Raw genomic sequence first — 16,396 nt, 5'->3', positions numbered from 1 at the left:
TTAAAATATTTGATTATTTGATTTTTGTATTAAATACATTTGTACAGAAATGAGAAGTTTTTTTTCGTTTTCTGAAAAATTTAATAATTTTGCGAATTCACTCTCTTTTACCCTGCACGCACCGTCCAACTATATATTATAATATACAGTTGTACGTGGCACCAATAACTTGAATAATTATTGTACACGCAGAGCGCAGTTCACGAACCTCGTGTGTACCTATACAATCATGGAATTATACGAGTAATACGTAATGTAAGTTATAACTTATAACATATCATACGTACCAGTGCAATATTAGAATATTTTGCAAACTCGCAGTCTTATTAAAGTATAAAACTGATCATTGGCCCTGCGACCAGAGGGTGGTCTTGAGTTCGGACTCCTACTCCCGTGGACAGAAACAAATATATTTATTAAGTGTATTCATTTATTCTAGAATATATAATATGGATAAATTATCAACTATAATAAAGATTTTGTGGTAGTTCACATCATGATAACACAACAGCTATTTACGGAGAACATTTCCCAACGTTCGGCACATCAAACGAATTACTGCAGAGTGCGGACCTCACACACAAACAAATTCTGGTTAAGCTAATAGGAACTGTAAAAAATTTTTAGCAGTTTTTTATAGTTCCTACAATACGTTTTTATTGCTCGTAAGTAACGGAGACGGTCGAATCGGGGGCCAACTATATATATACATAATATACTACCTACACATATAATTATATATAATAACATATATATATACGACTGCAATAATATGTTCTCGAGCCCAACACACATTTGTCCGTCTTCATCCGTTTGTATACTCGTACCTATAGTTGAGCGGCGGAGATTATAATGATTTTCTGCACGAAACACGCGCGCACATATATTATTATCGTCGCATCGTGATACACACACCGATGCCTCTATACTGCATAATATAGCCAAGATGCACCGCCAAGATAAGTGCAGCGTTGTCCTGTATGCAGCAGCTCTATACCGGACACGCGTGGTCAGCCAACGACCACAAATTTGAACGATCCTGTATAGGGTTCGCTAGTTATCAGCCGTAATCAGCGTGTATCGCCGAGACCCGCGGAACCGTTTAGAAGGGCGGCTTCTGTGATATTTTTTTTTTTCGTCCAAGTGCACAACCATATTATAAAATTCCTGCGAAGTGATGACATGCGGAAATCGTGCGATACACTTATCATAATATATTATTATTATTATTATTACTAAAGCGGGAGGATTCGCGCACAATAATGGCGTACAGTTTCGCATAGGTGTGTGGTGTTATATGTGTTCTCGCCATCACGTGGTATTTAATGACGACGACGACGGTGGTGGTGATGGTGTCGCGAGCTGTTTGTTCGTCGAGATTTTTAATGATCACGACCACGAAGTGATCTCGCAACACCTATAACGGTATATCACACGATTAAATAATGATTCGATGCCGCGTCGCATCATCGCAGCGTGTTCGCGACAAACACAGCATCGTAGGGTATAACGGAAAAAAATATTGTATCGAGGTGTCAATAACGGACCAAAAGACTTGGCTCAACACACCCATCACAAAATGCAGTGTCGTCGAGGACTCATATTCGGTCGCAATTAGAATATAAATACATAATACAATATTGTCCACAAATAATTTTTATTGTCTCCGACAATAAACCAACTAACTAACTGGTAAGGTATAGGTACCTATAACAATAAAACTGTTAACGCGTTGTATTAATGCAGCGTCCACAAATAGCGAGTCAAAGCTCCAGCAAAGCGTTAAAAAAAAAAATCGTACCTACCAAGACTTTAATGTTTTTTACAACAGTTGGTTACCAATAATATGAATGCATGACATGTAAAGGGTGATTTCCCGAGCAGGTTCATCCCAATTTTTTTCTTTAATTGTGAATTTGTTCAAAATATAATTTTTTCATTTTTGTAAGTAGGTAGCCACAATAACTATGCTTAAAGACCATATTTTACAACAATTAACCTTTAAATTGCAAATACAAATCATGTGTTTATATTTTATATCACAGTGGACACCGACCGAATGATTTAACAATTCAGATTTATTAAATGTTTTTAAATTTAAATTGTTCTTTGGTTATGTTCTTTTCATATACGACAATGTATTACGTTTGTAATTTGACGATTAACAAGACGTACAAACACTATAATATCTCGTATCGACTACGTGACAACACTTGGTACTTTTTACAACGCCAAAATACACAAGTTGATAAGGTACCTTAATACAAACGAAATATAATATTATTAATCGGTATTGTTAGAGTATATACAAATAAACAACATACCTAATATATTGTTATTTTTGCTCGTGTATGTATAATATGATACACGTATTTTAATGGGACCAATTTATTATAGATGAATGTCCTTTTTTCCAATTACGGTAAAAATACAAATCGTTTGGGAGAGTGGTCGATGTATCATTTTGAAAATGATTATAATATTATTTATTTCGTTGAAATATGAGTGTATACTTCCTATACTATTACGGGTTCGTGTTATTTGCATAATATTATAGATTGTATTTGTGTACGAATAGGTATATGTATTAAAATAAAACTAATATTACAAACACGATTCCAATTGAATTATTCTATTGTATTCAACCTTCACCAAAAATATTCACTCTTCAAACAACCCACGAAAATAATTGTTTAAAGCATTAAAACAACACAATTGCGACCAGTTTTCAAAAAAAAATGGGTACATCGGTACTTACATACATCTCACTAAAAGTCGTACTAGTCTATGAAGATGTTTGTACTTTGCAAACGTAAACATTTAATCATCTAATTGATAATTTATTATAACAAAAAGGGTTGCTCTCATTTGAAAATAAGGCAGACATTTAAGTCGGTAAACCTACTTGAAATTTTCAAAAACCAAAATGTTGATCAATGCATTATTAAGGATGAAATATGAAAAATAAAATTGCACGCTTGATGAATCACTCTGTACATTGTGTATGTTAAACGGAATATCAATAGTAAAACAACGGTGGTCGGTGACGACGACAAAATATACAGGGTATACAATCGGTAAAAAAAAAACCTAACAATAATTAACCCCTCGGTATACCTAGCCTACAGTAGCCATTTACCGTTAATTCAAAAACGCATATAATATTACTCAAGTACATAATATTATATTCTAATTGGAAAGAAATACCGTAGCACATAATTGCAATAATAAGCAGATATATATACATAATATTTTATGGCTACTAACGAATCGCCAGCAGTAACACAGCAATATTATCACAACGGCATGTTTTACACGACCTTTCTTAGATAGGTCGAACGAAAAGCTACTATTATAATACCAAAGCTGCAGAAGTCAGACAATGTCGATACGCATTGTGTGTGTGTGTGTGTGTGTGTGTGTGTGTGTGTGTGTATTTGTGTGTGTGTGTGTGTGTGCACTCGCATTTAAATCGTTCGTTAATTGCCATTTTCTTTTATTTTGCAGGCAACAAAATGATAATAATATTATATTTAATGTACCATTAATTATTTTTAATTAATTAGACCGGAAGCCGACGGCTTTCACTCGGAGGATGTGCGCGTGCGCGTAAAATCCGTCGAATCCCAAAAGACGTAGCTCGAGCCGTATAATCAATGTATACACCGTATGATCTAGCATAGAGTCTATTGACTATAGAGTACATGCCTATATAATATAAAAATAAAACATATATTGTTATTAGCTACCTAGAGCGTATGACTTTATAGTATCATAATCAAACGTCGGGCACGAACGAACGAGACGTGTTCATTAGGAGTCATAGCGTATAGACGATATTTTGTTTTCGCCTCTTCAATATTCGGTATCGAAAATTAGGCGCCCGCCCCAAAAGAATAAGGACGAGACTGATCAGAGAGAGGCTTTATGCTCTATATAAATATAATTATTCAATCAACTATAAGGCGAGGTATTGTTGTATTATATTGGTTTTTCAATCACTCCGGAGGCCGTGTCTTTAACAATACGAATTACAAGCACCTAATATACGATTAAAATTCCACAAGTTCCACTTTATCGCTTCTTGGCGGTGGTGGATGCGGCGCGGGGGATACGTCTATATAATACGATCGAGTTTTCATATTTTTTAATAAATTATTTAATAAATTATTTTTCTAAATACGATGACTACACGGCGCATAACACCATCACCTAACACATAACACAGGCGAACCAAGGGGGAGCTTTTTTAAGGAATGCGTGGAGGGAGATAACCCATCACTTTGCATCTATATTTTAAGTATTATTAAACCATATAAAAATTATGATTTATATTTTTATCACGGAAATTGAAGAAAATCAAACATTTTGAGAAGTAGAAACATAATTTAATTTCTTAATTCTTCTGGAAAATCAAATTTAATAAAATTAAGAATTTTTAACAAATTGCCTCCTCCACAAAAAAATGTTTTGAATATATTTAAAAATATTACCTAATGTGCAATAAACATTAATACATAAAGCATATCATAATAATCAAAAATTTAAAAATAATATTTCTCTGGAGGCAACAAATCAAAAACGTATTAGGCTTTTCCAATTTCATTGGAAAACTTATATAGATTAAATAAAAAAATTATTTTTGTTTCTGTAGAGATGTGGGTTTAAGTTCGTTCCTAACCTCGTAAACACCCCCCCCCTCTCACTACACACGAGTCTCAAGCTTTTGCCGCGTACACGGAGTGATGTAAAGATAGATTTACTGAAATTACGCAGCGCTCGGACCTAGCAGTGAATAAAATACACGACAATATTTCAATGAAAACAATATTAAGACCCTGCATAGGTGGGTAGGGATATATTATATTAACTACATAAAAGAGTATTTTTCATACGCGCCTTTGGATCGATTTCACGCTTTCTACGAGAGTCCCGAGGCCCCGCCGATGGGTCAAATATTGCGTTTCGCGGAGAAAGTCGAGAGAGGATATTATCTATAATATTATAATAGTTTTGTGTTTTGTTTTGACGGCAAGCCGCTGCTGTAGCGTGGGTCGCACGGGACGGACGGCGCGACCGGCGGCAGAAAACAAATTCGGAGTAGACCACCACCGCAACAACAATACTATAATAATATCAAGTATATATATATATATATATATATACACACACACGATAGTACCTGTTAGGGCCGCACTACATATTATAAAAGTGTATGCGTATACCATATATATATTTTTTTCATTAATTATATGTAGGTCGGAATTAATTAGCGATCGGATTTTAGCAGTCGCGTGCGTGGGGGCCCCGGAGGCGACGTCGTTGTGTCGTCGTCTGCTGCGACGGCAGGACCTCTGCACGTAGGACCCGCGGCGTTGATGTCTCCCGAAACGCGCTACGTCTCCGTACGAGTACTCTACATAAATATTACTATATATATACGCACACGCCGCACAATACAATACGAATGTTCGTATCACACACACACATGCTCACACTTTCCAGCACCCTGGCTTGTATTAGTATAGTTGTCCGCACGTCGTCGGTAAAAGAGCTCGTGCGCGGAGGTCTGTGAACGTTTGGAGAATAGATAATAATGTCACAAACACGCGCAGACACAAACATATATAAATATATATATATATAAAAAGGTACGCGACGACGACTATACGCTCGTTATTACACAGGCACGCAGGCAGGCAGGTAGGTGTACAATACATGCGTATTATATTATATTATATTGTAGTGTGCGAGTATTATACGACGTACCGGAATTCGTATTGTTCTCGGAACGGCAACGGCGGTGGCGGTGGAGGCAGAGGTCCGAACACGCTGGAATGCATCCCGGCCGGGACTGACGACGACCGACGAGCTCGTTTTCGGTCTCTTTCCGGCGGCATCGAGGACTTCGAAAATTACTGTGCCGAGCCAATCCGACCTACGCGCCCGCCACCGTTGCAGTAGTCGTCGTCCCGGGGGTATGAGGTTCGGCGATATCTTTATACATGTACTATGTATATACCAATAAAACACGCTTGCCCGCGTTTTCCCCGTCGAGCGCATGCGAGATACACTACAACTATATACAGACATTCTACGCTATTATTATGTACCGTCAACGAGTGGCCGGGAAGGTAGGACGCCATAATAATAGTAATAATATAATATCGTCGTAAATATTATTATATTATTTCATAGCGACGAACTGATTTATGACAAAGGAGCTTATCCAGCGCGTTTTTCCTCGGGGCCATACGCTAAGTAGATTCAGTGGCTACCTACAGCATAATAATAATAATATATAATACACGCGCCCTGGATTTTAATACAACAATACACTGCACCGCCGACGATGACGGGCTACAAGACCATAAAAATATTTATTAATGACCATAACGATAATATAATAGAACGGTACACTGGCACGCTGCAGGTAACTGCAAGTAATACATATATATATATATATATAAGTAACTATAAATTAATAAGCTTGTATTACTTGACGCAACTTAACCCTCCCTGCTTGGATTTCCTCGCTGACAACCACATGACAAACTGTAACTTGACCACTACTGCATCAAAAGATAACCGACTTTCATTGAGCCAATATTTAAGTTCTTATTTGTAATGTTTATGTATGGAACGAGGTACCATTTGATATAAGTTTTGTCTACAAAATTAGTGGGTGCGAAACTACAATCAACAGTATACTTGCTAAAGGGGACGATGTGTTAACGAGTTTGCTACATGCGGCAAAAGAATAAGAAGTGATCTGGAGCCTAAACCATGATATAAAATAATGGATACCTTCATCAATAGTCGAGTAAATAGTCTACGTTTACAGCAGTACACCAGTACGCATAGAACACCTCCATCGGGTCAGCATCTGCAGTCTTTCAGTTGAAAAGTGTTGTCCAACTACGTAAGTAACGTCGAACTCAAACACGGGTAGGGGTACCGCATACCGATATTTCAAACTTTACGGTTCATGTATATTTATGTAAATTAAAGACGAAACGGAATCTTAGAAAATGTTTCTATTATAATATCGTTATATTATAATCGCCCGATTACGATTATACACTCATATATGCCTACATCGACGTGGGGACGAAAAATCGTACTTCACAGTGTGCCGATCATAATACGCACACGGTTATAACGTTGTTAACCGCTCGTTATGCGGACCGCGTAAAAAAAATAACGATTTGTTATCGAAACCGTATACGAGCGTCATGCCGCCCGCGAGATTATCTCATGATATTACGAAAAGTATGCGGGAAAATCATATCTATTATCTGATATTCTATCGTGTAAAGCGTCGAAAAACAATATCGTATAGCCGACGGGCTCCATTTAAATCAATCACCCGCCGATCGAGCGTTATAATATTATGCACAATGTACCGTCTCATTAACTATAATATTACAATCTATGGATCCGATAAAAATCTATACTCCGCAGTTGCGTCGCGCGTGTCGTACATATTATTATTAAATAGGCGTATATTCAATTTATAAGTGTTCTTATTACTATTACTTTCGTCAAAACGTGCAGAATATATTATTATTATTATAAACACTATAATAATCGCACGTAATCAATTAGGCATGGGTATACCTCGTAATGTTAAATAATATTATTTTATACTTTCTGATTTACGATAAGAAGCTGCGGATAACGTTACAACCGCTTTCGGGGCCGATAACCGTTTACCATAATATTCTAATAATATATATTGGAAATTGTTTGAATACGTTTGGCAAAATCCAGATACTATCTCAAAGTCAACGGCTGTACCTATGTTTCGCCTGGAAACCCAAAGCTCGCGTTTTGTGTAGAACGCAACGATAACGTTCGTGGCACGTATAATGCTCGCGAGCAGGTCATCAAACGCCAATGGACCACGACGACAGTGTTGTAGACGGCCAAACAAACGTGCTTCGAGTTTCATTCGGCGAGCCAAATTTGCCCACTCGACGAAAGACGAATTACTACGACGACGGCCGTGTAAACATAAACCATTAAAATATTTATCTGGACGTGACGAAGGTTTAGCATTATATAATATTAACACGTTTCGCAATATTTTTGTTTGCAGTAATAATTATATTTCGTATACACGGGTACGGGCGCTAGCGAACACGTATATAGTATATTCAACCTTATTATAATGGTAATTATTAACGTCTTTCCCGGGCGCATAACATCCCGAGAGATGAACAAAATAATAATAAAATAATAATACAGTGACGACTCGAAACGCAACACCATTCGTAAGTAGCAATATTATTCTGCGAGCTTAAAACGAGCTGATATAATTACTAGAGCTCTGCAGTACATATTATTACTGTAGGCAAACGCTTTATTTAGGGTTTATTTAAACGCCACCCGATTTTTTTTTTATCCCACCTGCGTCTATTCGAACACACTTATATAATAATATCCTGTTGGGTATCATATTGTGATGCTGTGTGTGTGTACCTGAAGATATGTTCGGCCAAAAGTCGTCGTCTTCCAGGTCGCACTGCTGGTCGTGTCCTGGCATGGTTCTGGCGATGTCCTGCAAACGTGATTATTGTAATGATGTATCGCTATATTATTTTAAACAATACCTACACGACCATAATATAGTAGTTAATATACCTATATACACGACGACGAGTATCATTGATCGCCAGCTGTACACGACAAACCGGCGCGAAAACGACCACGTTTCTCCGTTATCATCTATTTACGCATAATGCGTAGTAAACTTCATGATAACGATATAATATATTATCCATACTAAGTATAAGATCTATGATATTATCACTTGTAGTTTTATCGCGGAAAACCATTGGAAATATGAGAGTGGATGCGACCTCATCACACGGGCATTAATTGAACAGTTATTTGAGATTACAATACACATATGACAAAACATAATAAACGACCCCCGCGGAAGTGAGAGACTGACTTTCTCCATATCATACGTAAAAGACATCTGCGTTACATGCATTTACATGACCTATCAATTTTATCAATGCGAAAAACGACAACAACTGTTTATAGTTTTGAAACGACGCCACAATAATAAGACTACTGATATTATAATATACATATAGGTACCTACAAATACGAACACATACAACGGCGGAAAGCGAGTACTGGAGATAAGTTTTGACGGTTAGAAGGTCTTCCGGTCGAACGGCGCGTATTGAGTTTCTCTCAGCCTAGTGTTCGACACATGCTACACAACACCGCCGAGATCGTCACACGGCACACACACACGCCGAGACACATGCCCACTCGGATATAGCAGTGGCGCTCGTACTACGATTATTAATATTCAATGACGTAGTATTACGTATGTGTACGACGACGGTTATGGCGGGGTGCGGTTTCAAATACGGGATTTTTCACATCATCGCTCGGCTTCAAAACCCAGGTCGGAGAGGTTATTTTGGGTCGGTCGACACTGCAGGGTCGGACGGGGTGGATGACATACTGACCAGCAGCTACTAATTCAAAATAAATACCCTGCCGGTATCTACCAGCTTTAACCTAAAGTGTTACCAACCGTAGTTACTACTTTTATTTTGTTTTTATTGGCGAGAGTAAAATGGATGAGGAGTACGGATTTCAAGGGGCAGATGCTGAAACGAATTTTTGACAAAAAAAACAATATCATATCGACACGTCAATGAACCTGAGTGTAATATGCAGTTTGAGAAAACTGTAATAGAACGCGGAGGATTTCGGATGCGTAAGATGACGTTAATAATAGAATATTTCGTGAAAACAAAAGCGGCGGAATTACTCGGCTGCATTCGTTGTTCTTTTTATGGGAGTGTGTCTTAATACTTATACAGTAGACAGGTACCTAGTAGGAGACCGTTTCGAATCGCGGCGATTACCACGGTAATGAAGAAAAACAGAGGTAAAAAAAAAAGATTATTACTGCGCCAGCTGTGCCGTTCGACCATACCAAATCAAGAAGTCACTACCTGTCTGACTGACTGTACGGCGAACCGTATACCTAGAAAAAACTACTCGCCACTAGCCTCGAGCCAGCCCGTCCGTTTCGATTTTTAAAAAAGATTGCAATTCTTTTTTACCTTAGGCTGCCGTCGTTAAGATGGAACTACAAAAGACGACACTCGGCTGTGATTAATTTACGCATGGTAGGCGTATACGGTGAAAAACAGAAAAAGGCATCGCGAGAGCGAAACCATCGTAAAACGACGTTTTAATTCTACTGTTACTACTTATAGGTCAGCCAGCAGACTCGAAGACGCATCCGAAAGAAAGATAATATTATGTTAAAATATAATACGGACGGCAACGGTTCTTAATAAATACGAATGACGCGTTTGTCATTAAGACCAAGTTGAATCGACGGCAATTTACACAGCGCGTATAACCGGTAATTGTATGAACTGCGGTACATTCGAAAAATATCGTTTGGAGAGTCCGACCGGAAACCGATACGACGCGAAGATCGATCGTATACACTTGAAACATAATGTCTACCGAAGCCACTCGAAAAACTTCGATTTAAACTTTTGACACTCAAGATTTATGGGGAAATCGTAGTTGCAAAGGACTTTGCTTTGCAGGTCAAAGATACCGCTTTCGCAGTCCATTACAAGTTTAAAAAGAACTCTTTTACTACGACCGACGGTTTTCGAGTGTACTTCAAACACACTTCGGGACGTCGACAAAAAATATTAGTTCACACGTTTTTCGGGAGGCTAGCGCTGACTGATTACGTCATAAAAATTGACAACGACACGCGGACATTTTCCGCCCAGCATTACCATACTCGAGTTCGAGATTCGACACCGGTTACAATGAATGTTCAGAAAACTCTCTTCACACGACCGAAATGGGTAAAAATACAAAACTCGTCGAGTAGAATGCGTCATAACGCACCGACACCACCAACCACTGCAAGACCCGGCGAACCCCCGAACCGAGAGCCGGTTTTGGGAACCACCCTCTATTCGACCGTGTATGTTTTACTACGACCCTCCGACTGCATAATATATAATGCGATATCCCCCCCTCCCACAATACACAGTATCGATCGCGGACAACAAAAAGCCAGTCCCTCGGTTTTTTATTCAACATAAAATATAATCCGACTACGGTGCACCTGTTGTAGTTCAGCACTAGGAAAGCCTTTCACTCTTTTAGGCTTTTGACCGACGTTAAACGCGCCACGTCATATTATTTCCGGCACTGCGTAGAAGGGTAAATGGGGGATGGAAATTCTGAAACCGGCGGGACACTATGCGGTTCTAGGCGCTGTGCTCAAAACCGGGTCGGCGGTGTATAATATGCATAAAATTGGCGAGATCGACTGTAAAAATATTATCGTTGTTTGTAACATATTATATTAATTAAGTTGACGGACGGACGGTCGAAACCCGTGGGCGACGATAATATTATACCATATGATATTATAATAAGTGCTCAATAATAATAATATACGCGTTATGTCGTAAACGAATGAAAGTCCGACGCTCGCGTGTCCTCGGCACACCTCTAAACAGCTCGTGACTCACTCGCTATGCGCCGGTGACAAAAAATAAGACATGACGTATCTCATGAAACCAGGTACCGGGGAAACGGCAAGTATAAGTCCCCAAAAAAAGCCTCCCTATCCGTGAAATCAAACCGGAGAACGGGAACGATGGTGGCGTTTCGCCTATGCCTCATAAATGGTTCAATGGTAGCCATCCGCGCCGCCAGCGATGATACACAATGATACTCGTTAGTCGTCACCATAGACCTTTTACTAATAGACAGCCAGACAGGCCTTCTTCAAGTTTTCGCCGTGTCTAACCTATAGGTGGCGCTTTTCGGTTACTGAGTTACTCTGGTAAAGTACAAAACACATGTACCTACATACATAGTGGCATCGATACTCAATAGATTTTTACAAAACGGGCTGCTCCACATGTAGAGCAGCGAATATCGATAAATTAGGTATAGGATGTGCCGGTCTATGAGTAACAGGTCTATGGTCGATGGTCGTTACCTACTCGTAGCCATAAATACAATTCTAGCACAACATGACGTTGGTACGTACCTTGAATGTTCAGTGGAAGCCGCGGCGAGACTCGAGCGCACAAACTTAACGATGCGAACACGAAAGTCTAAACACTGGAAAAAAAGTAAGGTAGTTAAGTACTCGGCACTCGGGGCGGCTGCGACCACACGTGCTTAACAGCCAAAATCCGAACTATGGCGGAACGGCGATTTCGTTACGTTATAACCGAAACGACAAGAGTAAAAAATAAAACGTTATCGTGGATCACTGACCGCGGGGGCACGCGATTTTTCGAAAAACAAAATTTAATAAATAAATAAAAACGCGTAACGACTGCGACGACGGGACGAGTGGAACGCACGCGCACACGGTACGACGCTCAAACGGTCGCTGTGCAACAGACACGCACTCGACGCACACTGATCGCGCGCACGCACACACACTCTCGCGCAACCACGCCACACGCACACTACTTCAGCGCTTCCGACGGCCCAACCTGTTGACCCCGCCGCACACAACAACAATAATAATATTATTATTATCTCGTTCGGTTCGGTTTTTTCGCCGTTTTCCGAAGCGAACGTTTCGTGGACCAACACACGCACGATAATGAATAATGTTAATTTAATCAATGCGTTGCGAACGGACCGTTTCGTGGTAAATAATAAAACGTATTGCACCCGTCCACGTCTTGTAGTGTTTAACCTGGCAGCCGCACGTTGGCCGTCCGAACGGAATGCGATTAACTACACTGACGATAATAATTGTTATTGTGGTTCTCGTTATAATAATATTATAACGATGATTATAATTAGCATTTTAGCCGCTGCGCGTTATCACCGTCCGCTTTCCGGAAAAATCGCTCTAAAAATAAACGCGAAAACAATAATATTATTATTATTGCCGAGTGTTGTTACTGCAGTCGATTCCAAGCGGACCCCGTGTATCGTGTTTTTCGTACTTTACCATGTTACGACGGTTTACGTCGATTCTGACATGTCTACGGAAAAAATAAAAAAACAACGAAACACGACAAATAATGATATCATTATTGTGACGATGACAACTTAACAACGCGGGTAGGTGCCTGCAATATAATTTTATTTTTACCTACGACACATTCGTCTTACGATTTCACGACACGATGTTATATTGTCCAAGTCTAACCTATAATAAAATATGGGTCGTATAATATTCGTAACTGATTTATCCCAATCAATAATCGCAATCTACCACGCGTGTTCTACAACGAAAATGCTGACTGGTAAACAATCGCTGCGGTTGGGAGTTTGGGACGTACACGTCGTCGTGTAACGAACAAAATATTATTTAGATGTTAAGATATTTGGGCTGTTCGAACAGAAATTAAAAACACCCGCATGGAGGTAAAATTATTCGAATTATTTGTATATTTCTATTATATGTGTGACACCTTTTATAATACAGTTATGAAAAGTAAAAACGCTCGTTGTGTGCTCAGTGCTTGGCTGATATTTATTTTTTTCGTGACAGGCCTTTGGCCTAGTTCAACGTTCGATTTGTTTGAAAAACTTATTGTTTCCCACGACCGTTTAGAAACTTACAAGAACGGAGAAGTGCACTAGCACTGAAACGGACCACACAGTCCTCGTGCAAGTCTTATATTCGCCGTAAATAATGCGTTAATTAAAACTATTAAGCATTGCCGCTTGTCAGGCTGTCTGCAAATGCTGAACGGACGTTGGTAACATTTTAATGTGAATTTATGACGTTTATTTCGGGACCGTTTGAACGATGCGGGGAGAGCATGGGGAATCGTGTTTTTCGTGAAACGAAATTTAATTTTATCTATTAGTGTTTCGACGATGTCTGTTATTACACATTCCACGGAGGACTGTGCCCGCTGTCGTGTACCAAAAAGACATTAGGACGAAAACGAGACTCCAGAAAGGTTGCACTTAAAACGTGCGTTTTATAATTACACATCATGACCCCTGCAATACCGGTCCGCCGTTCATTATATGCACCAGTCGACGACTCGATCGGTCGTCCAAAATGTACCATTATTATTATTATTTTCCACGCCGTACGATTATTACCAGCTCGTGAAAAATTATGACCGCGTGAAAGACACGAGTACATTTAATTTGATTATGGCGGACGTGCAGTGATCTCTCTTGGTTTTGATTAATCGTCCGGGCACACAAAATACAACTATTAAGTAATAACATCGTGAAGACGTAACGTAATGTCCCGAAAACGTTTGGAATGATTACGATATTATTAAACTCAATCTGTTTAATCATTTTTAACAAATTCATCGCTTATCATTTATCAGGCAATTTGTTTCCGGTATTTTACCTTGTTAACAAGACCATAAAAGTAATAATTTGTGTTCGAAATGCGAGCACGTATACAATATAGGTAAGTACTGTACAATATTTATCATATTTTAATGAGTTAATTAATATATAATATTCAAACAGCTATTAGATAAACCTTGTACCAACAAAACATAAGAAAATAGATAAATTGTTTCATTAAGTATTAAATATAATAATTAATAAGTTTATTACACTCTATTGAACGAAGTTATACAATCGGTTGTTCAGCTTGTAAAAGAAAAACACCTGAGTATCTAATATGCATTTTTACCCTTAAAGAAATGATAAAGTTCAAAATTATAAGAATTTATAATTGTTTAAAAGACGTGAAACCACGTCTATGGTTGGTACATGCGTCCTATGAAACACTATCTCATACGATTGTCTGAATATTACAAATCTATCATATTATTATACTCGATAATTGTAGGAGCACTGAATACTCAATAAAGAATAATCTGAATAATCACTCTTCGTGGTAACTCGAAAATCGGTGAAAATATTCAGTGTATCGGTGTAGCGAGAATTCGAACATTTCGAACAATGCTCTGTTGCTACTGAAACTGATTCCATACATTTTTCATGTTGTCATTGCAAACAAACGTGATAGTATTTTATTTTTCAGTGATGATTTATAAATTAAAATTATACACGATATTTATTGTAAAAATAAGTTTGGTTATTATCTGTATACAAGCTACACCGATATACCAACAGGTATAGTAAATCTATCCCCCATATAAGAATCCATGTAATTTTAGAAAAGTGATACTTCTGGATATTCTGAGGTACGAGTACGAATTAATATTGTGTTGAAATAATATTTTGAGGTTTTTAGTTTTTACGGTTAGAATTCAGAAATAAAACGTAATTATGTGTGTTGTGTGTGTTATTTAAACGCATATACTGAAATCGTTAGGGTGAGTAGAAACTGTAAATAATATTCTACTCCCAGATTTTCATATTTCTAGACTATTTCAAATAATAACTCAAATAGCAATAATAATTAGTACCGCTCTTCGATGTCTGCATGGCTGATACTATATAACCACTTTGAATATTAAAAATTAATGTAATTTTGTAACGAATATTAAAATATAAGGTAATAAACTAATAACCGTTATCAATATGATTAAACAGATGATCTCGAACGTGCGGAAATTGATTGAAAATCGTGCAATTGTGCGAAATCTTAATTTCATCCATAGGAAGTATGAAAAAAATGGGTGAAAGTATATTCCTACATTAGCGTTAAAGTTAAATATGAAAGTTCCTATACATTATTAAGCTACGTATAAGGTATATATAAATGTAAGTTCCTATACTTTTAATAATATGAATTAGTAATGTGTGAGTCCTTCTTGGAACAAACAGCAACAGTAAAATTGTACGGTATTATCATGACATGATCGTCAAACTTTTTGTTTGTTATTAAATATGTATACAGTATAGTTAGCACCTACTGTATATTTTATAGTACCTTGTTAGTTGTTATGGAATTAATTTAGTTGTACAAGCAATAATATGATATTGTTGTAAAAAAGTAGTCTTGAGTGCCCAAGTCTGATTGAAGCAAATTCGTATTTTAACTTATGATATTTATTCATTTTGAAAATTATAGGAAATCCTATGAATACGTTTTATAACCCTTGTTAGGGTGTCTTGTAACTTCAAAAAAAATCTTATTTGTTTGAGAACTCACAATATTGTGTTACACATCCTTTTTAGATTCGTGTAGGTACTTTAAATTTGCCATTCGTGAAAAAATAAAATACATTGTGTGTGTGCATCATTAGCATACTACAGTTTTACTACATACATAATAAAACACACCTATCACATAAAATTAACATCGGTTTGCGCGAGTTTTATTTGGCTAATGATACTTACAAATCGCGATAAATTAACCGATACGTATCTCGAAAGGGAAAGAAAGAAACAACCTTGAACGAGAATAAAATCGTAAAAATGTGATAAAAACCGCAGATGAAGT

General features: G+C 37.8%; 1 protein-coding gene across 4 annotated transcripts in view; it reads right to left on the bottom strand.

Annotated features, from left to right (window-relative positions):
* Positions 1-16,396, bottom strand: part of LOC111030554 (protein TANC2) — a 190,475-nt gene that overhangs the window by 49,920 nt on the left and 124,159 nt on the right. The window contains exons 1-2 of one of the 4 annotated variants that reach the window (XM_022310102.1): positions 12,080-12,466; positions 8,485-8,563 (exon numbers count right to left, since the gene is read on the bottom strand). The exons of the other annotated variants lie outside the window; for them this stretch is intronic. Of the exons in view, the coding sequence (XP_022165794.1) occupies positions 8,485-8,548 (64 nt within the window). The 5' untranslated portion in view covers positions 8,549-8,563; positions 12,080-12,466. Of the gene's footprint in view, positions 1-8,484; positions 8,564-12,079; positions 12,467-16,396 lie in introns of those variants that run through there. 4 annotated transcript variants of the gene reach the window in all.

Source organism: Myzus persicae, unplaced genomic scaffold, assembly GCF_001856785.1.
Source record: "Myzus persicae strain clone G006 unplaced genomic scaffold, MPER_G0061.0, whole genome shotgun sequence".
Classification (NCBI taxonomy): Eukaryota; Metazoa; Arthropoda; class Insecta; order Hemiptera; family Aphididae; genus Myzus; species Myzus persicae.
This window is presented reverse-complemented; position numbering and strand designations above follow the sequence as displayed.